At 36.7% G+C, this 22,813-nt stretch overlaps 1 protein-coding gene across 1 annotated transcript; it reads left to right on the top strand.

Annotated features, from left to right (window-relative positions):
- Positions 1-553: 553 nt before the first annotated feature.
- Positions 554-22,794, top strand: Ddx43 (DEAD-box helicase 43). Its single transcript, XM_076860002.2, has 16 exons — positions 554-803; positions 3,521-3,576; positions 8,167-8,293; positions 9,506-9,637; positions 11,610-11,691; positions 13,199-13,355; positions 13,584-13,702; positions 14,806-14,916; positions 15,748-15,889; positions 16,561-16,661; positions 18,467-18,554; positions 19,431-19,558; positions 19,740-19,849; positions 20,525-20,663; positions 22,063-22,150; positions 22,681-22,794. Exons 1-16 carry the CDS (start codon positions 554-556, stop codon positions 22,792-22,794), a joined length of 1,944 nt encoding a protein of 647 aa, XP_076716117.1.
- Positions 22,795-22,813: the final 19 nt, after the last annotated feature.

Below are 22,813 nucleotides of genomic sequence, written 5' to 3'. Positions count from 1 at the left end.
AGCCACATCCCCATCCCTATTTTGTATTTTATTTAGAGACAGGGTCCCACTGAGTTGTTTAGAGCCTCGTCCTTGCTGAGGCTGGCTTTGAACACGCGATCCTCCTGTCTCAGTCTCTCGAGCTGCTGGGATTACGGGTGTGCACCACCATGCCTGGTCCGTGATTAGATTTTTGAGGCACAATTAAAAATGTTTCCAAGGATGCTGAGTAGTCAAGGTGGGTGCTAATAGGGCGAGGCGCAAAGAGCGACCTTGGGAGAAGTCCCACGCCCCGAAAAGGAACCCTCACAGGATCAACGCCATCGACGAGGTCAAGGCACGCTCCCAAGATTAAGAGACCTATTGGATAAAACGGCAAGGTTCCGCCCACAACGCTCACCAGCCAATGACTGTGCGGCAAGGGTAGGGCAGGGCGGGCCAGGGGCGGGGCGAGCCTCGCGCTGGCTCCTGAAGTAGCGGCTGCGTGGGTGCCCTAGCTGAGGGCTTCTACGGCGGCGCGCTGTTGGGTGGTGCAGAGCCTGATAGGTCCGGCGGGCAGAATCTTCGCAGAACCATGTCTAGGCAAGAAGCAGGAGCCAACGCTTCCTCTTGGGTCGTTGCTTCGCGGCGAAACTCGACTGCGCCCCGGGCTCCGGAGAGGAGGCCGGCGGAGGAGCTGAATCGACGAGGTCGGGGAAGTAGCAGGGGCGGCAGAGGTGGCGGCTGGAGAGACTCCTCTGGCCTCCCTGAAGCTGTGGCGGCTGGTCGCGGGGAACCGCCGCTCTGCTTTGGATTCAAGAACGACTTGGTCGGAGCGGTGATCGGTGAGAGCAAGAGAATGGATGTGGCGGGCAAGGGTAGGGAGAAATATGGGTGGGGCCCAGGCAAGGGTACCCCTCCGCAATTGCTCTTTTGCCTATCAGCTGCCGTCTAATGAGAGACAGATCTCTGCCTGGGATAATTTCTAAAACCTTGGGCTAGAATAGTTTAATGCATGTTTTAGTATTTTATAGAAATGTTTTTGGGAAGCAAGCAACTCCCAGAAGACGTAGATTATCTTAGGGGGAAAGAGGGATGCTTAAAAGATCAGGCCTGAGCCTGGTGGCTCACGCCTGTAATACTAGCGGCTCAGGAGGGTGAGATAGGAGGATCACGAGTTCAAAGCCAGCTTCAGCAAAAGCAAGGCACTAAGCAACTTAGTGAAGCCCTGTCTCTAAATAAAATACATAGGATTGGGGATGTAGCTCAGTGGCCAAGTACTCCTGAGTTAAATCCTGGGTACCTAAGGGGGTAAAAAAAAAAAAATCAGGTCTGAGGACAGACAGCTTATTCCCAATCAATTCTCAACACTTAACAAGTAGGTGTTAAGTGAGGCCACTGTGCTACAGTGCACTTGCTTTGTTGAATCTGTATCTAATACTGTGTGTGTGTGTGTGTGTGTGTGTGTGTGTAGATGGATGCATGGATAGATAGATAACATGTGCTGGGGATCGAAACCAGGATTCAATAAATGCTAAACACACACTGTATCACTGAGCTGCATCCCTATCCAGATCTGATTTTTAACTGGTGTAAGAGTGTGACAAATTATTATTATTATTATTATTATTATTATTAGCAGTGCTGGAGATATAATCCACTGCCTCATGAATGCTAAGCAAATGCTCTACTAATCCACAAACCCAGCCCCAACTTAATAAGTGTACAGTACTATATTAACAATAAGAACAAAGTTGCACCCCAGATCTCTAGAACTTGGTATCCCATGTTCCCTTTCTTGGCAACCACCATTCTGTTCTGGTTGAGTTTGGTAACTTTAGATATATAAATATGTAAGAGTTATAAAGTAATTGTCTTTTAGTGATGGGCTTATTTTATTTAGTGTAACAATGTTCTCAAGCCTCAATGCACTTTGTAGCATATGACAGGATTTTCCTTTTAAGGCTGAGTGTGATACTCCATTTTATATATGACCACATTATATTTATCCATTGATGAGTACCTGGGGTTCTTGAGTATTATGAAAATACTTCTACAAACACAGGAGTGTAAATGTCCCACCCTCCTTTTTTTTTTTTATGCCAAGGATGGAACTCAGGGTGCACATGACCACTGAGTTACATCCCCAACCCTATTTTGTATTTTATTTAGAGATAGGGTCTCAGAGTTGCTAAGTGCCTCACTTTTTGCTGAGGCTGGCTTTAAACTCTGTGGTTCTTCTACTTCAGCCTCCCGAGCCACTAGGATTACAAACATGACCCACTGTGCACACAAATATCCTTTTGACATTCCCAGTTTCAGTTCTTTTGGATGTATACTCTGAAGTGGGAATGCTGGACTATGTCAGGATCCCACAAAACCCCCACTGGGGATTGAACTCAGGGTGTCACCTATGCTAAGCAATCTTTTTTACAGGGCCTCACTAAATTGCTAAGGCTGGCCTTGAACTTGTGATCCTTCTGCCTCAGCCTCCTGAGTCAATGGAATTATAGGTATGCAGCACCATACCTAGCTTTTTTTTTTTTTTAATTCCATACTGTTTTTCATAGTGGCTATAATATTTATTTTACAATTCCACCAAAAGTGCACAAGAAGTTCAATGTCCTTACAATATCACTAACACTTGTTATTTTTACTTTTTCATAATCACCATTCTAACAGGTATAAGGTGATATATCTTGTGGTTTCGTCTCCATTTACCTGATTAGTGATATCAAGCATTTTATTCCTTCCTATTGGTCATTTTGGGAAGTGTCTACTCAACTCCATTATTTATTATTTTTATTATTTATTATGATTTATTCTTTGCTGGGCTAGGAATTGAACCCAGAAGTTTTACCACTGAGCTATATCCACAGCCCATTTTATTTTGTTTTTTTGTACCAGGGATCGAACTCAGGGGCACTCAACCACTGAGCAACATCCCCAGTCCTATTTTGTATTTTATTTAGAGATAGGGTCTCACTGAGTTGCTTTAGCGCCTCACCATTGCTGAGGCTGGCTTTGAACATGATACTCCTGTCTCAGCCTCCCCAGCTGCTGGGATTATAGGCATGTGCCACTGTGCCCCACCCTTTTTAAATTTTGAGACAGGGTTTCACTAAGTTAGAATCTTGCTGAATTGTTGAGGCTGGCCTTGAATTTGCAGTCCCTCTTGCTTCAGTCTCTGTAGTTGCTGGGATTACAGGCATGCTCCACTTTGCCCAGCTACAGACCATTTTTTATCTGAATTTTTGTTGTGGTGGTGAATAGTTGTTTCAGTGTTGATCCATTAGTTTTTTTCATAGGTTGGAGTAGGGTTCTTAGACTCCACTGCTGAGAAAGAAGCCTCCTTCTACCACCCACAAAAATTTATGATACTTGGAAAATTTGGAATAAAAACCTTCCCTCTTTCTAAACAGAAAGTGTTTACTGCACCCTAGGAACTTTCTTGGAAAAATTTGGGGAAGAGCTAGACAAGGCTCTTTGAGGAAAGTAGATAAAATCACTTTTGATTTCAACTTGCAATCATATTCCTTCACTCTGTTACTTTTAAAAACAGGTCGTGGAGGGTCAAAAATAAAAGAAATCCAAAATATGACAAATACCAGGATACAGGTAAGTCATCTATTTGTTATGTTTTTGTTTTCATAGTGGGGATTGAACCCAGCAGTGTTTTTATCAGCGGTACATCTCCAGTTGTTGTTGTTGTTGTTTTAACATAGAACATGCTTTAATTTCATATAAAAAGAAAATAAGCAACTAAATACAATGGCTATTTTAATCAGCTTTTTGGTCTTTTTTTTTTTTTTTTTTTGAGATAGGGTCTCACTAATTTGAGGGTATCACTAAATTGCTGAAAGTGGCCTGAAACTTGCCATCCTCCTGCCTCAACCTCCTGAGTCACAGGGATTATAGGCCTGCACCATCATGCCCAACTGTCATCTGTGTCCTTAAATCCTAAAAGCATAGTTCATTCCAAAGGGAAGACTTACCTCTGTTTCTGCTCAGTTATTAACATGCTGTCATAAGTTGCCAAAGTTCTTCATGATTGTCAAGATCATTATGATCATTTTACTTGAGCCATGTTCTGTTCCGTGTATAGGTTTTGAGACTTTCAGAGATATAGATTTTTTTTTTTTTTTTTTGGTACTAGAGATTGAACCCGGGGGCACTTAACCACTGAGCTACATCCCCGGCCCTTTTTATATTCAGAGACAGGGTCTCACTGAGTTGCTTAGGGCCTCACTAAATTGCCAAGGATGGCTTTGAACTCATGATCCTCCTGCCTCAACCTTTTAGGTCACTGGGATTACAGGTATGCATCACCACACTTGGCTAGATCTTTTTTCTTTAAGGGGGAAAGATATATTTTGACTTCTTGTTTCAGAGGTTCCAGACTATAGTTGCTTGGTCCCAGTGCTATGGGCCTGAGGTGAGGCAGAACATCTTGGTGGGGCAGGTGTAGTGGAGCAAAGCTGCTCACCACCTGGCAGCCAGGAAGCAGAGGGAGAGGGAGAGCCAGAGGTATAAGTCTTTAGATTTAAATTTTTTTTAGTTGTAGATGGATACTATATTTTATGTGCTGAGGATCGAACCCAGTGCCTCACACATGCAAGGCAGACACTCTACCACTGAGCTATAGCCCCAGCTGCAAATATTTAGATTTGATCTTCACTTAAGAATTATATCTGTGAGGGCTGGGGATGTGGCTCAAGCGGTATTGCGCTCGCCTGGCATGCGCCTGGCATGCGTGTGGCCCGGGTTCGATCCTTAGCACCACATACAAAGATGTTGTGTCTGCCGAAAACTAAAAAATAAATATTAAAAAATTCTCTCTCTCTCTCTCTTAAAAAAAAAAGAATGTTTTTTTAAAAAAATAATTATATCTGTGAGATAGTTATCATGTCCAAAATGACTCCCTGTCTGAACTCCTCCTCTCAAAACTTGGCTGCCTCCTGTGTTCAAGAGGAGTACAAGAGAATATTAGTACAAGAGAATGATATCATTTATTGAGTTCTGAAGCCAGAAATCTGATTATCTTTGTGGTTCTTCCTTCTTCACCATTGAGTCTTATCTGTTCACTGTACTTCTTAAAGGGAAATGTCATTGTTAGTATTCTCCCTTCACTGTACAGACTGCTTCTATTCTGATCCCCTCTAACAGTTATCTAGTGGAGTCTGAGCAGTTTTTCTAAAACAGAAATTGTGGTCTGCTTACCCCATGTACTTCTGCTATGATGTTCTGCCTCACCTCAGACCCAAAGGAATGGAGTCAGCTAAACGTGGACTGAAACTTCTGAAAGCATGAGCCAAAATCTTTCTTCCTTATCAGTTGACATTCTCAGGCACTAATCATTTTTAACCTCAAATCTGAAAAACAGGCTGAAAAAGAGGCCTTGAAAATGCAGAGAAGTGATCAAAGATGGGAGAATCAGAAAAATTCTGAATCAGGAGAATCAGAAAACTGCCTTTCCCCAGAGCCAGAACAACTAAAGATAAACAGACAGAAAAGTGAACATCACTTGCCGTTAACCAAGATCAACTCTGCAAAAAGGCATGATAATAACTTTTGGCAAGATTCTGCTTTATCGGATATAATCCACAAACAGGAAAAAAAGCCTTTTAAAAATACTAAGAAGATTAAAAATAGGCATTGGAAGAAATCAGCATTTCTAACTGAAGTGAGCCAAAAGGACTATTATGCTGGGGCAAAGTTTAGTAATTCACCACCTCCTAGTATTCTTCCAAAGCCTCCTAATCACTGGCTTGAAAGAAGCACTTTTGAAAATTCCAACCAAAATAGGGAGCTTATGGAAGCAAATTAAGGCTGCTAAAAATTCAAACTTAGATTTATATTGTATATGTATTATATGTATGTTGTACTCGAAAGGTACATTGTATTTTTGTTATGAAAGTATGTATTTTGAACTGCCAATGTGGTAGGTATTTTGTGTATACATACAGTGGAGACATTTCAAGTTGTTCTAGGGCACATGGAAGACTGATTATTTGCATAAGGTACTGAGATTTTTTTCAAGAAACACCTCTCAAATCTCAAAGTGAAGATTTAAATATGCAGTTTACTAATGCAATACTGCATTAGTATTATTATTAGTATTACACTAATGCAATATTAATTAGTATTAATATTGCATTAGTGTAAATCTGTGGCACAATCATTGTGAACATGGGTTTTGTCTGTTTCTTGAAATTTATTTCTGCCTTCTGATCTGTAATTACTGGAAAAATATTTTTAATATATATTTAAGTTATAGGTGAACACAATACCTTTATTTTTATGTGGTGCTAAGAATCCAACCCAGTGCCTCACACATGTTAGGCAAGTGCTGTACCACTAAGCCACAATCCCAGCTCCTATTCCCATTTTTGCCAAACTCAATTACTTAATTTTGCTATATAAGCCATTATTCAAATTCAAAATGCTTCTAATTTTAATGCCAACAAATTGGTTGTAATCAAGTTTTTAAAATAATAATAATTTTGGGCTAGAGTTGTTGGTCACAGTTAAAGTGCTCACTTAGCATGCGTGAGATGCTTGTTTCGATCCTCAGCACCAAATAAAAATAAATTAAAGATTGTGTCCATCTATAGCTAAAAAATAAATTTAAAAAATAATAATAATTTTCCCCTCCAAATAAAACATTGTGTTCATGTTCCTTTCCTACATAATATCTATCATGGCATCTTAGACTTTAAGTCCAGACTCCTCAGCATAGTCCAGTGACCTGGTGTGTTTAACTTTCCTTACTGTCTTGAACACTATCCATTTCCAGATGTTCTCCTATGATTGGTATCTTCTTAAAACTAACTCCTACTCATTCAGGTTAGCTTAGTTATCACATTAGGGATGTCTAAGGCTTCCTGCTCCCTGCTCCCCATTCTATGTAGGTGTCCCTTTTCCATTGTAGCATCTATGACTGCCAACAAAGTTGTTTCTGTAAACCCTACAGAGGATAAACACTGATTCACCAGCCCAAGACAGCATTTAGTGTATAGTACTTTCTAGATAAATTTTCAGTGAGGTTATCTGCTGTTAGACAACCATAAAAGTGTTATAAATTCTATCCTAAATGTTATAACATCAGACTTTGAAAATTTACGTTCAGCTGGGAAGGGTGGCACATACTTGTAATCCCAGAGGCTCAGGAGGCTGAGGCAGTGGGAGTGGAAATTCAAGGCTAGCCTCAGCAACTTATCGAGGCCCTAAGTAACTTGGTGAAAACCCTGTCTGAAAAACAATGGGTTAAGGATTTGGCTCAGTGGTAAGGTGCCACTGGAGTCAATCCCTGGTAAGAAAAAGAAAATCTTGACCTCCATAACAGTATACATGTCTGAGTAGAGAACTGCATGAAATTAAAAATGTACATAAGTAACTTGGAAATTCAATAAATTTTTATTTATTTTTCTAAGCTGGGACTAGTGACATATGCCTGTAATCCCAAGGACTCAGGAGGATGAGGCAGGAGGTTCACAAGACTGAGGCCAGTATAGGCAACTTAGACCCTGTCTCAAAATAACAAAACCAAAAAAAAAAAAAAAAAAGGGTCAGGGATGTAGTTTAGTGGTAGAGTGCCCCTGGGTTCACTGTCTAGTACCAATAAAATAATAAAGTAAACTTTTATCCACATAATATAGTGTAATTCACCTCAGCCCTATAATTCTATCAGATAAGCCTAACAAAACAGTCCCGTCTTATAAGGGAAAGAACTCAAAGTATTGTCACCTGTTAGATTGATGTTCTGATTTCCCCCCTAAAACTTGCTGAATTGTTTTGTTTTGGGCCATACTGGGGATGGAACCCAGTGGTCTTCTACCACTGAGCTATATCCCCAGGCCTCTGTATTTTTTATATTGAAATAGGGTCTCACTAAGTTTCTAACACTGCCTTGAACTTGAAATCCTCCTTCCTCAGCCTCCTGAGTTCCTGGAATTAGAGGGCAATGCCACCATATTCCCCCTGAATTAGTTTTTCCAACTGTCAGATTTTTTTTTAATTTACAAATTATCTTGCTTCTCCCCATCCAATCAGGAGGTAAATCCAGAGTATATAACAAGCCTTCTCTTTAGAAATGTGGATATTGAACTATAGTAATGCTATGTACTATTATATTATTTGAAATTGAGTGGTGGTTCGGGATAGGTGTGAGGGGACTTCATTCTCATCTATTCTTCCTCCTATATTCAGATAATAAAAGGAAATCCTGAGGCAGAAGTCAAAATTTTTGGCAACAAGGCCATGCAAATAAAAGCAAAAGCAGTGATAGAAAATTTTGTTAAAAAACAAGAAAATAATAATTCTGAACGCAAAGTTGGTAAGTAATTTTTACCCACTGAAGCTTTTTAAAATTTTAAAACTTTGTTATAATCCATTATACTTGATTCATTTCTTGAGACACAGGTTTAGATTTTCTTAAATCTAGTAATTTTTTTTCTACAGAAGCCCAGATTATTTTCATTCCTCAAATTGAAACTGTAGTTTAGCTTTATTTCCAGCTACATAAAATAGAAAATAACCCTTTAATACACCTTCTTCAACATTAATGGTGAGAATTTGTCTTGGGCTTCTGACTGTGGTCTCTTCCCTAGATCACGGAAGATTTTGAAAACTGCTTAGTATTTGAAATATTAAAAATTTGACATCTATCTAGAGAAAAGGCCATTATTGAACCATATATAGATGTGAGACGAAAGTAAAACAGAAACTTGAGTTCTGATGGCCACATTTCCCCTCCTTAGTGTTTCTTGGAAAGGAACTTCACCTCCAAGGCGACATGATTTTTATCTGTCAATCTGGGATAATGTCTACTTCACGGGAATATAATAAAGATTAGATAATGGGCTGGGGATGTGGCTCAAGCGATAGCGCACTCACCTGGCATGTGCAGGGTGCTGGATTCGATCCTCAGCACCACATACAAATAAAATAAAGATGTGTGTCCACCAAAAACTAAAATAAATAAATATTTAAAAATTCTCTCTCTCTCTTTAAAAAAATTAGATAATGACATGACAGTATTTTAGCACCCACTAGCCTCTTCATAATATTTTCTTTTATAAGTAAATTTTTTCATAAGTTGATAAATAACAAAACCCATGCAACTAGATCATCATGGTACTATAGTATGATCCTCCCCACCCCATCTTTTTGTGCACATGTTAGTTTACAAAAATAAATTTTATATTTCAAGAATTGGTTTTTGTTTTCAATTTTTTGTGTGTTTTATTTTGTGGCACTGGGGATTAGAATTCAAGGTTTGGTACTTGCTAGGCAAGCAGACTAACACTGAGCTACATCCCTAGCCATTTTTTTAAAATATTTTATTTTGACACAGAATTTTACTAAGTTACCCAGGCCAGTCTTGAACTTGATGCTCCTATCTCAGCCTCCCAAGTACCTGGGATTATAGGTGTGCACTAACACGCTCACTTCTAGTTCTTAAACATAGTATAGAAAAATAGCTTTGAGGATTTTGTGCAGACAGAATTTATTACAAAACTAATTTGGTAAAAAATATTTTTAAAAGACATTGTCGCATTCCAACCTTCTGCTGGAAGAAATGCAAGCACAAATGACAGTGTTACAGAAGATCAGCCATTGATAGATTGGGATCAAATTCGAGAGGATGCTGTGAAATGGGAAAAAAAAAAGTGGGCAGGTCAGTGCTATGTCCTAAGATTTACATATGCTATTGATTATACTGGTTCTTTTCTGTAAGGTATCTGCCATATTTTTAGCAATGAAATCCAAATGAAAAATGGAAAATTTGTCATTGATCTAAATCATAATTATTTCTTTTTCTTTTTTTATTTATTGATTCTTTTTTAAATTTGTTTTAATTAGTTACACATGACAGTACAATGATCTTGACATATTGTACATTTGAGTCAGAGGGATATAATTTCTCATTTTTCTGAGTGTACAAGTTGCAGAATTACATTGGTCATGCAGTGATGTATATACCCACAGCAATAATAATGTCTATTTTATTCTACTATCCTTCCATTCCCCCCTTCCCCTCCTCTTCCCTCCCATCACTTCTCTCTACCCAATCTAATGTGACCCACTTCTTCTTTTTTTTCCCCTGACATCATCATCATACCTGTATTCTGTATAATGAAGGGGGTCTCCTTTCCTCTTCCATGCAATTCCCATTCTCCCTCCCTTTCCCTCCAACCTCTCTTCCCTATCTAGAGGTAATTTTCTTCTCATGCTCTTCCTCCCTACCCTACTTTGAGTCACCTCCCCTATATCAGAGAAGACATTCAGCATTTGTTTTTTGGGGATTGGCTAACTTCACTTAGCATAATCTGCTCTAATGCCATCCATTTCCCTGCAAATGCCATGATGTTGTTATTTTTAGTGCTGAGTAATATTCCATTGTAGTCATAATTATTTCTATAATTCTATTTTATAAATGGAAAACTGAATATTAAGCTTATGCATTATTTGAGGTAACTCACTGTAAAAAGTTTAAGAAAAAGGAAGAAAATCAGTCCCAAGAATTAAGTGTGAAGTGACTAAACATGTGAACCATAAATTGTTGTGGTGGTTGATCAAAAATTTATTTTGGAATGACCTAGCTAACAATAGTGAGAAAAAGGAAAACCATTAAATCATAAAAAGCATAACTTATTGAGACGGGTTTTTTGGGATTTTTTTTTTTTTCACTACTGGGAATTGATCCCATGGGTGCTCTTACATTGAGCCCAGTGTCTCACTAATTTGACCAGCCTGGTCTCCAACTGTGATCCGCCTGCCTCAGCTTCCTGGGTTCACTGGGATTATAGGCATGCACCACCCCATCAGGCATTTTTTAATTCATTTATTTACTTATTTATTTGGGGATTGAACCCAGGGGTGCTTTAACACTGAGCTAAGTCCCCAGCTATTTTTATTTTTTATAAATTGCTGAGGCTGGCCACGAACTTGTGACACTGCCTCACCCTCCTAAATTATTGGGGATTATAGGCAAGTGCCATGCACTTGGCCATTTTTTAATTTTAAATGAAATTTCACACATGGTATATTAAATCTGGGTATGTTTTAGATACTAATCTGGGCAATTAGAATGAGGCAGCAATACTGCATCTTTTATATTAAATTAAAAAGTAATGCACTGGAATAGAATGATCAAATTATAAGTGACTAACATCATTGTTGGTCAGCACATTTGCATGTTAAGTTCCAGAGCTACCTTGACATTAGATCTGTTGTGAGATTTGCTATGGGAAGTCAGAGGAAGGATATAAGTTTGGAAGAGGTCTCAGGCATATAAGATATATTGCTCAGAGCAGAAGAATGAAAATTTTTTAATTTCCTAAAAAATAATGGTATGAAATATTAACTCTATGTTTGAGGGCAAACCATCATAAACTGGTTTTCTGTCTTGTAAAGCATGCTTTACTCTATTTGAAACTTTAGTGATAAAAGTCTCTTTCTTGGATGAAAACCAAAAGGAAATCGCCTAGTGTGACAACTCTTGGTTGTAAAGTATAGAACTGTTTAAAATTATCCAAACACATGGTGAACTTAATACATATTATAGTTTGTTTTTGTGGCTTTGAGTAAATGTTAATGAAATGTAAAATCTTATTACCAAAGTTTGGATTTTCACCTTTATATCCCAGATTTACCTCCAATTAAGAAAAACTTTTACGTTGAATCACCATCAACTAGTTCTATGACAGAAGTGCAAGTAGACAACTGGAGGTATGTAGTTTATTGTTAATTTAAGTATGCTTTTGTATAATTATGTTATTAGTATTAACTCTTTAGGCAAAGATTGAAATGATTGCATATGAAGCCTATGCTTGCTTTCCATATTTATGTTCAAATGAAAATAGAGTTTCCATATTTATTCAGATGAAAACTTGGTTGCATCCTACATATTAGAAGACTGGTATCCAATAATGATGGAAAATGGGTTTTGTGTCTAGAGTAGACATATCGCTATTGAACAATAAAATGTGACTAATATAAGCTGAGGAACTGAATACAATCTTGCTGCTAAAAATGGATCAGTCACCAATGGACTACATATATGAAGGGTGGTCCCATATGGTTATAAGATTATAATGGACCTAACCAGGTGTAGTGGTACACACTGACTCAAGACTGAGGAAGGAGACAGGGTATTTAGGGCTAAAATGCTAAGGCTAGCCTTAAACTTGTAATTCTCCTGTTTCTTTTTAGACAGGATCTTGAAAAATTGCTTAGGGCCTCACTAAGTTACTGAGGCTGACCTTAAGTTTAAGATCTCCAGTCTCAGCTTCCTTAGTCTCTGGAATTCCAGGCATGAGCCACTGCACCTGGAAAATAGCAACTTCTAAAAAAATTGTTATATAAAAATACATCTGAGCCTAGCATGTATATGCTCACAATCCTAATTACTGGTGAGGCTGAAGCAGAAGGATCACAAATTGGAGGCCAGTCTTGGCAACTTAGTAAAACTATAAAATGCAAAGAGCTGAGACTATAGATCAATGATAGAGCATTTGCCCACTATGTGGGATGCCCTAGGTCCAATTCCTAGTATTGCAAATATATAATTTTTAAAAATCTGTTATAAAACTAAGAATGGTATAGCAGGAGTGTGGAGGTATGAGGCTCACTTTGGGTCAAATTACAAATTTTAGGATCATCTGTTAAATTAAGAAAATATGGAACATCACAGGCCTCAAATGTTTGCCCATTCTGGTTTTGAATTATGAAACATGATTTTCAGGTTCTGTTTATAATTTTGCACATGAAATTTATGGGTCCACTCATAATAGTGATGATCGCCTTTCTTCTGAAACTATCCTCAGATAGGAGGAAGATGGGCTTCTGTTTCTAAATTTTATGGTAGTCTGATTTTAATCATTTACAGTTGAATTTCAAAGTAAAACTTTTTTTTTTTAAGAAATTTCTTTCTTGGGCTAGGGATGTGGCTCAAGCAGTAGCACGCTCGCCTGGCATGCGTGCGGCCCGGGTTTGATCCTCAGCACCACATACAAATAGGGATGTTGTGTCCGCCGAAAACTAGAGGAATAAATATTAAAAAAAAAAAAATTCTCTCTCTCTCTCTCTTTAAAAAAAAAAAAAAGAACTATGAGAAGAATGTGACTTTGTTGATAACTACCTCCTCCTTAAAGCTCTCTTTAAAAAAAAATTTCTTTCTTGTGAGTAAAGTGACCTAAGCCACTAATCCTCATTTGTTTTTGTTTTTCCTGTAAAGGAAGGAAAATTTTAATATAACATGTGATGACTTGAAAGATGGTGCGAAGCGCCCTATCCCCAATCCTACCTGTAAATTTGAAGATGCCTTTCAATGTTACCCTGAAGTTATGGAAAACATTAAAAGGGCAGGTTTCCAGAAGCCAACTCCAATTCAAGTATGCGTTCCTTAATTCTAGTGTTTCACTGAATGTTTTACCTAAGCAATATTGGATATATATTAAATCACCATAGAACAATTATCTCTTATGAACATTCTAGTTCTTCCTACCACTACCACCAATGCCTTGCATTCAAAATTGTTAAATGAAGTGTGGAGCTAGGAGGAAGACAGAAAGACATAACAAGAAGAGATATGCTTTTTTATGTTTATTATTCTTTTTTAGTCACAGGCATGGCCAATAATTCTGCAAGGAATAGATCTTATTGGAGTCGCACAAACTGGAACGGGGAAGACACTATCATATTTAATGCCTGGATTTATTCATCTGGATTCTCAACCAGTGTAAGAAATCTTTTGGCTGCCTTCTTTAAGAGTTTCATAGCTACAGACACCAAATATGTAATGAAGATTTCTTTATCTAGTACATTAATCAAAAAGGAATTAATTCCTTGTCTCCAGCAAGTACATGCTTATACAGTGCTGATGAAAGTATAAATTGGCAAATATTTTTAGGAAGCAATAGGTAATGCTACAAAAGCCTTAATAGAGGAACACTGATTCAAATTATTTAAATTATCATGTTCAATCCAGTTCTCTTTTCAATGAGAACATGTTTCACATTTTAAATGAATGTTAATGAAAAGGCCATATTAAATGAGAAAGTTGGTTATTTGGGACACTGGGTTTTTTCTTTTGTTATTTATGTTTTGTGAGGAGGACAATTTATTCTAGGCCAGGTCTAAAATTGCATGCTGTACCATTCCCTATTATAATCCACACCGACAAGAGAAAGTGCCTTAACACCAGCTCTGCTGGAAGCTGGCAAATGTCTGCTATTTGGTTCCTATGAGTTCATTCAGTCTTCTCCATTGGTACACTTAGCAAGGCTCTCCACCTTCATAGTACAAGACCCCTTAAACATAAATTCATTTTGTATAGAGAAGAGAAAAGACTGGTATATTGATTGTTCCTCATTTAAACCATGACTTAAACCCTGTCAGGATTTAACTATGTTATTTGGATTTTTTATTTGTATGACTTCTTATATTTCCCCAATTTATGGTTAATATTGCTTTTGTAATCAGAAAGAATTTACAAAAACTTGTCATACCATTAGCTTATTTTATTTGGTATGTAACAAATAGTAAGCCAAAGTCTATTGAAGGACACTGTAATATCTTTTTTAAAAACTTTTTTAGTTGTAGATGAACACAATACCTTTATTTGATTTATTTATTCTCATGTAGTGCTGAGGATTGAATCCAGTGCTTCACACATGCTAGGCAAGCACTCTACCACTGAGTCATAACCCTAGCCCTTGTAATGATATCTTACAAGGTACAAATGTCTCTCTACATACATACATCTTTGAAATTCATTGCTATAAATTTCTGAACTAAGTATACCATGCATCTGAGATAGGCAATCTGTTTTTCTTTCCAAAGAGATAGAGAGAAAAGGAATGGACCTGGAATGTTAGTCCTTACACCAACTCGGGAACTGGCTCTTCAGGTTGAAGCTGAATGTTCTAAATATTCATATAAAGGTCTTAGGAGGTAAGTAATTTCTTTGGTCAATTCTATGCCTGTATAATATTTATCTATTTGTAGTACTGGGAACCTAACCAGGGTTTTTCATATGCTAGGGAAGAACTTACCACTGGGCTATTTCCCCAGGCCCATAAACTGTATGTTAATGGGGTACCATTGTAAAATTTCAATGCATGAATACATTGTATAACATTTAAATCAGAGCAGACATCTTTTCTCAAATATTAACTCATTCATTTATACATTTATTTATACTAAGGATTGAACAGGGGTACTTTACCCCAAGGCTAAATTAAAACACCGCCCCTATTTTTTAAAAAATCTATTTAGTTGTAGATGGACACAATACCTGTATTTTATTTATTATGTGGTGCTGAGGATCGATTCCAGTGCTTCACACATGCTAGGTGAGTGCTCTACCCTTGAGCCACAACCCAGCCCATAAGCCCTTTTTTATTTTAAGACAGGGTCTTACTAAGTTGTAGGCTCTGGTCTGGAACTTGCTACACTCCTGCCTCAGCCTCCTATGTCACTCAGATTAATGATTTATACATTAATAATGTGTATATTTATGCATCTTCTTGCTTTTCACCTATTTAGAAGGTGAAGAGCTTAACAAGGGTCCTGCATCTATTCATTGATCCAATCAACAACAACTGTGTTGTATGATTAAGTTATGATACATGGTTCTTTAATTTTTACCACTGTGAATTGGTGGTTGTGGATAGTTCTTAGTCATCTGACACTTCATCTTATCTATACTCAGAATGCATAGATTAATTGAGATTTTCAGTTATGATGGGATGTCTAACCATGAACCTCTGAATTTTTTTTAAGTGTTTGTGTATATGGTGGTGGAGATAGAGATGGACAAATACAAGATGTTTCAAAAGGTGTAGACATAATTATTGCAACTCCCGGAAGACTGAATGATCTGCAAATGAATAACTTTGTGAACTTGAGAAGTGTAACATACTTGGTAATCATGTAGACATTGGGAATGTTGGGGAGGAAAACGACTCCTTCTTAAAATATTTTTAGGATGGCTTATATAATAGTTTTAGATTCTAGGAATATTTCCCATTTCTTTAAGTATATTGAAATAAGGATTGAAAATGTAATTAATTACAAAGGAATTATTAAAATCTACTTAGTTGGTTTAGGTATTTATTCTCATTAAACAGATTTAGAAGATACTGGAAAGTCAACTAAAACAAATCTTTTTTGTGTGTGTATGTGCAGGGGATCGAACCCAGAACCTTGTGCTTGCAAGGCAGGCATTCTACCAGCCCACAGATCTGTTCTTAAGACTTCAAATGGCTTAATTATTTTTATCTCTAGGGAAATGAGGGATTTTTTTTTATTTTGTTTTTTTTTTTTTTTGGGGGGGGGGGGACTAGGGATTGAATCCAGAGTGGGTTTTTTTTGTTTTGTTTTGTTTTGTTTTCCGAGACAAGGTCTCAGTTACTGATTGTCTTGCTAAGTTGCTGAAACTGGCATGGAAGTGACAATATTGTTGCAGCCTCCCAAGTTGCTAGGAATACAGGCATGTGCCACCATGCTCAGCAAAATGGTTATTATATTTGTAAAGAAAGCATACATATTAGCTAACTCTCATCTAATCAGCCACATTCTTAATTGTGAATTCAGGTTTTAGATGAAGCAGACAAGATGCTGGACATGGGATTTGAACCCCAGATAATGAAGATTTTGTTAGATGTACGCCCTGACAGACAGACTATTATGACAAGGTAGGTATGCTTAATTTGTGTAAAATAAAAGTCAGTGGATTAGAAACTCACCTTGGTTGATTCTCCAGAATATTTTAGAGCATCACTAGAAAGTATTTTGAGATCCTTAGGTGAAAGAAGATATCATCACTTAGTTTAGCAACTCAGTGTAAGCATAAGATGACTGCTTCACTCCTGACTACTCCTAAATTACAGTTAGGGGCTTTTGGTCTTTTTGTTTTTGTTTTTGTTTGTTTTGTGGTGCTGAGAATTGAACCCAGGGTCTTGTAAACATTTACTTCTCATGGAAAGAGCTACATTGAATAATGCATAACTTGTCCTTAGACACTCTACATTTATGTAACAGTTTCTATTGATTCTATATATTTTGTCTTTATTTACATTAAGGATCGTGTAAAATTGAGGAAATACACTAAATCTCACTGTTTTCGTTAAAATTGAGGAAATACACTAAATCTCACTGTTTTCTATAATCTTGCCATTCAAGAAAAGTAAAATTCAATTTCATTGTAAGTACTCTAAAAGTACAAAATGTGGTCACTTTCATTTTATATATGGTTGAAGAAACATTGAAATTTATATCCTTTGACCACTGTACTTAATGATGTGTTTTGTTGTTGTTGTTCTTTTTGGTACTGGTGATTGAATCCAGAGGTGTTTAACTAATAAGCCACATCTCCAGTCCTTTAAATAATATCAACTAACAAGTCACTGTTCATATTTACTTGTATCTTATTATCAATCCTGTTTAGATCACAATCTAAACACAAGTCTACAAATGTATGTATATGGAAATCTAGTATTCCTTTTTATAAAGTTAAAATGATCACTGAATTCAAACATTGTTAGCCCAACCCATATTAAAAAGGTTTGGATATTATATATACATATATACTTTTTTGGGGGGGATACTGGGGATTGAACTCAGGGGCACTTAACCACTAAGCCATATCCTCAGCCCTATTTTGTATTTTATTTAGAGACAGTGTCTCACTGAGTTGGTGAGGCTGGCGATCCTCCTGTATCAGCCTCCCAAATTTCTGGGTTTATAAGCATATGTCACCATGTCTGGAAAAATATTTGTATGAGATATCAACAAAAGCCTGACATTGTATGAAAATTACTAGTTTATGTGTGTTGGTTAATGCTAATTCCTTTTTTGTTCCTTCTGGTACTGAGAATTGAATGGGGTTTCATGCATGCCAGGCAAGCTTTCTACCACTGAACTATATCCTCAACCTTTTTTCTCTTTATTTTGAGACAAGGTCTCATTAGGTTAACAAGGCTATCCTTGAACTCTGGATACTCTTACCTCAGCTTCATTAGTAACTGACATTACAGGCATGTAATTATCATGCCAACCTATAAAAACCTTTTTTTAAAAAAAACTGGTGATTGAAGCTAGAGACTCTTTACCACTGAGCCACATCCCCAGCCCCACCCCTACCTTTTTTTTTTTTTTTTGAGACAGAGTCTCATGAAGTTGCTTAGGGTCTAACTAAGTTGCTAAGGCTGGCTTTGAACTTGTGATCCTCCTTTCTTAGTCTCCCAAGCTGTTGAGAGTACAGGCTTGTGCCACCAAACTCAGCTTGTAAAAAAATTTTAGTTGAACCTACATAAGTTTCTAGTAGTTTTTCTATAGCTCAGTAATTCATTGTCAATGCTGTAACATCTGCCTTATTGAAAAGATAGGAAATAGTAAACTTTTCTTTCACCAGTAACTTGGTTCATATTAAGCTTAATAAATTATAATTTTAAAATGTATTTATAGTAAATGTTTAATGTTGATGTGTCTTTATTCTCAGTGCTACTTGGCCATATGCTGTCCGTCGACTTGCACAGTCTTATTTGAAAGAACCAATGATCGTCTATGTTGGTACTTTAGATCTCGTTGTAAGTTTGTTTTTTATTACTAATATATTGATATGTTTATTAAGACTTTTCATATGACATTTAAAACACATAGCTAAATGGCTAGTGATATTTCTGTGAACAAGAATGAACAAGGCCCTGGGTTCAATCCCTAACAGCAAAAAGTCCAAAACAAAAGCAAACCATAAAAAATAGCTGATTTTGGCATATCCGCTCTGCCCACTCAATTTCAGAGCTGATCCCAGTTGCACATAATCTTACCCATATATCCATATACTTCAGTGTATATGTTCAAGATTCATTTTATTAAAACTACAGTACCTAGTATGTGCAAGGCATTCCAAAAGAGGAAAGTAGGTCTTTCCTAGCTCTGTATTTCATTAGAGATTTGCAGATGGTGATCAAATACTTTTATAAAATCATTAACCATTCAGGAAAGGCTCTATAACTGCTGGATTTCCCCACCCTTCATTAAATACTTAGTAAAATATTATCTATGTAAACAAATATTTTCATTATGGGTTGAATGGTACCAGTAATATTTTTAATTTTTTTTATTAAATGGTCAAAATCAAAATACTCACTGAATTGTGAATCCTCGATTGTAATGTGACCACCCTTCATTCTAAGTGGTACCCAGAATTCAGGATGATATTTTTCAAAAGCTTGACATTCGTTCAGTTGTTTTCCTATAGTGGTAATAATTGCTTTTAGCATACTCTGAACACTATTAAAGTGTTGTCAACTTGAATAAATAAGTGAAAGGGTGAACTAAGCGGGAACAGATAATTTTACTAGGATCTTTGCTTTTTGTTGGCAAAAACCTTAACCAAAATTGTATTTTGAACTAATGATGTCTCCTTCACACATATGTGCTATGATCTTTGAATCTTTTAGGCTGTAAATACAGTGAAGCAAAATATAATCATCACAACAGAGGAAGAGAAGCGAACTCATATTCAAACTTTTCTTGAGAGTATGTCACCTAAAGATAAAGTCATTGTGTTTGTCAGCAGGAAAGCAGTGTAAGTATTTTCTCATGCTTGCATTAAAACCAAACAAACTTATTTGCTTAAGATATTTCTGTTTGTATATTTTCAAATAGGGGCAACCTGTCCTTTACATTATTATTCAGTGTTTTGCTAATAGAGTTGATGGTGTCATGAGAATAAGCACTTAAGATCACTGTCCTATCTTTTCTTTCAGTGCTGATCACTTATCAAGTGACCTAATTCTCAGACACATATCAGTAGAGTCTCTTCATGGCAACAGGGAACAGAGTGATCGTGAGAAAGCATTAGAGAACTTTAAAACAGGTACATATATATCTGTTTTCTGTTACAGTTTAAAATAAACCCAATACCTGGACTTGGCTGAATGACAGCGTCTTTTCATGGAACTCATTTGTAAGTTCATATATCGTCAGCATATACTGCTCCAAAATATACTTACTAGAGCTCTAAATATTAATTTGCTTCTTACAACTAAGTGGCCAAGCCCCCAAAAGGCTAATACTTAAACCTGTGTATCAGTGCATTACTTTGTAATGGGAGCTGTGACGAAATTTACCTAAAGGCATGTATCTTTTTGATATTGGCCAGATGGTGGAGTGACCACTGGCTCAAGTATGTTATCTATTGTGTTGTAATTTGCCATCATTTAAAGAAATTCAGTTACCATTTTCAATGAGCTTTTTAATGAAAGTTAATAATAGTTCACCTGATTAAGAATTAATGGGAGGGCTGGGTCTAGTGGCCCATACTTACAACCCCAGATTCTAGGAAGACAGACATCATGATCCCAACTGAAGACCAGCTTGGGCAATCTAGTAAGAGCCCATCTCCAAATAAAAAATAAAGGGCTGAGATATAGTTCAGAACACCTGGGTTCAATTCCCAGTGCCAAGAATAATAAAGGAAAAGGCACTTTTCATTTGTCTTGGATTGGTTTATATCAGAATGATTTGATATTTATTTGGGTTCACTCTTTAGGTAAAGTGAGAATATTGATTGCTACTGATTTGGCATCTAGAGGTCTTGATGTACATGATATCACACATGTATATAATTATGATTTTCCACGGAATATTGAAGAATATGTACACAGAGTAGGGAGAACTGGAAGAGCAGGGTAAGTAAGCATAATCTACCATTGAAAAGGTCAATTCTGAATTCTCATCACAGACTATTCCTGCCCAGAAAACCATACTTTTCTCTTCCTTATACATTCTGTTCCTCCCCACAATCTGCTTGGCTTCTTCACTCCTATTCATTTGACCTATGCAGATTCAACTATACCATGTCACTACTAGGTTCATGTAATTGTTTCTGATACTTTGGTTTTATGTCTATAATGTCACAATACTGAGCTATAGCAAGTGATTACTTCATTTACCAATTATTCAAAGTGAGTCAGTGTGGTGGTCCATGACTGTAATCCCAACAACTCAGGAGGCTGAAGCAGGAGGATTGTAAATTCAAAGCCAGCCTCAACAATTTATCAAGGCACTAAGCAACCGTACCTCAAAAATAATAAGGACTAGGGATATAGCTCATGGTAAAGCACTCCTGGATTCCATCCCAGTACCAAAAAAAAAAAAAAAAAAAAAAGGTGCTCAAATTGGTAATGGTATGAGAGAGAATTGTTTTTTTCCCTACTGTTATACCCTCTTGTGCAATTTGAACAACTAGATTACAGTCATTTCTTGTCATTCTCTAAAACAATGAAGTAAGCCTGGTATAGTATGGATTAAGCCAGGTGCAATGGCACACATCTGTAATCACAGTGACTCCAGAGGCTGAGGGAGGATTGATTGCAAATTTGAAGCAATCTAGCCAGATCATATCTCAAAAATGACCAGGGATATAGCTCAACAGTAGATCACCCCTGAACTTAATCCTGTGTAACACCAAATAAAAATATTTAAACTGGAAAATATTATAATAACTAATTGTAGTTCAAAAAATTTTTTTCAGTACTGGGGATTTAGCCTAGGGTCTCACACATACTAGCCAGGTACTCTACCACAGAACTACCACATCCCCTGCTATATTAGTATAGCATTTGTATTGTATTAGGTAATATCTAGAATATTTCAGAAAAATTTATGTACTGAATATACGTTTTTCTTTAACCAATGGAGTATAATAGCTATCCATGTGATTTACATTGTATTAGGTAATGTAAGTATTCTAGGGATGATTTTAAAGTATACAGGATAATGTAAATGTTATGCAAATGCTATGGCATTTTATATAAGGGACTTTATTATCGTCAGATTTTGGTATCCTCAGAAGTTCCTTGAGCCATCTCCTTTGAATGCTGAGGGAATGACTGTTTTTAAGTTCTAAAATGCTATTTGCTAACCCTATTTGCATAACATATTTTAACACATAATATATATTTGGTCTTTGAGCAAAAACAGTTGTTGTACCTATTTTTTACATTACTTTCTATGTTAACTAAATAATGAATACATACTATAAAAGAAATTACATGAGGTTTTTTTTTTTTTTCCTTCCCATTAAAGGAGAACAGGCATGTCAATTACCCTTATCACTAGAAATGATTGGAGGGTTGCCACTGAATTGATTAATATTCTGGAAAGAGCAAATCAGGTGAGAATATGCAAATCATTAGAAATCTATACCTTTGTGTTTCAGTCATTATGCCCGACATTGGATCACATAGTTTATAGGGATAAACAGTTAAAAACCAGTTTTTATAACATGAAGGCGTGTAAAATGGCAAAGAATAGGAGCTATGTGAAATATAATTGGAATCTACTCTAATGTTAATGAGCAATGAAAACCCTGCTGAGGAAGCAACCAACTGGTGGAGGTGGGAGTTGTACAAGATGGGGTGAGTTTTCCAGGAGTGGAAACAATTAGGAGTAGAGGTAAGGCAACGTGTAGGAAGTGGTACCCCAAAAAGGAATCTTAGGACATTGGGAATAAGTTGAAGGACTATTCAAGCAGGGGAGTAGCATAATGATGTGTATATTTTAAATCTGTCTAGTTTAGGGGTTAATAGGCAAACATTTCTTTTTGGAAGATGTCATTTAATTTGTAGATTCTTGAAATGATTTGGAGGCATGTTAGTATATTAAAAGAACTCAGAATCCTAATCACACTTTTAATAATTTCAGAGTATTCCAGAGGAGCTTGTCTTAATGGCCGAGAGATACAAGGCAAATAAACTGAAAAGAGAAATGGAAAAAAAAATGGGAAGACCTCAAGGAAAGCCCCAAAAGTTTTATTAATGACTAAATGCTGAAAAGT

Source organism: Callospermophilus lateralis, chromosome 6, assembly GCF_048772815.1.
Source record: "Callospermophilus lateralis isolate mCalLat2 chromosome 6, mCalLat2.hap1, whole genome shotgun sequence".
Taxonomy (NCBI): Eukaryota; Metazoa; Chordata; class Mammalia; order Rodentia; family Sciuridae; genus Callospermophilus; species Callospermophilus lateralis.
This window is presented reverse-complemented; position numbering and strand designations above follow the sequence as displayed.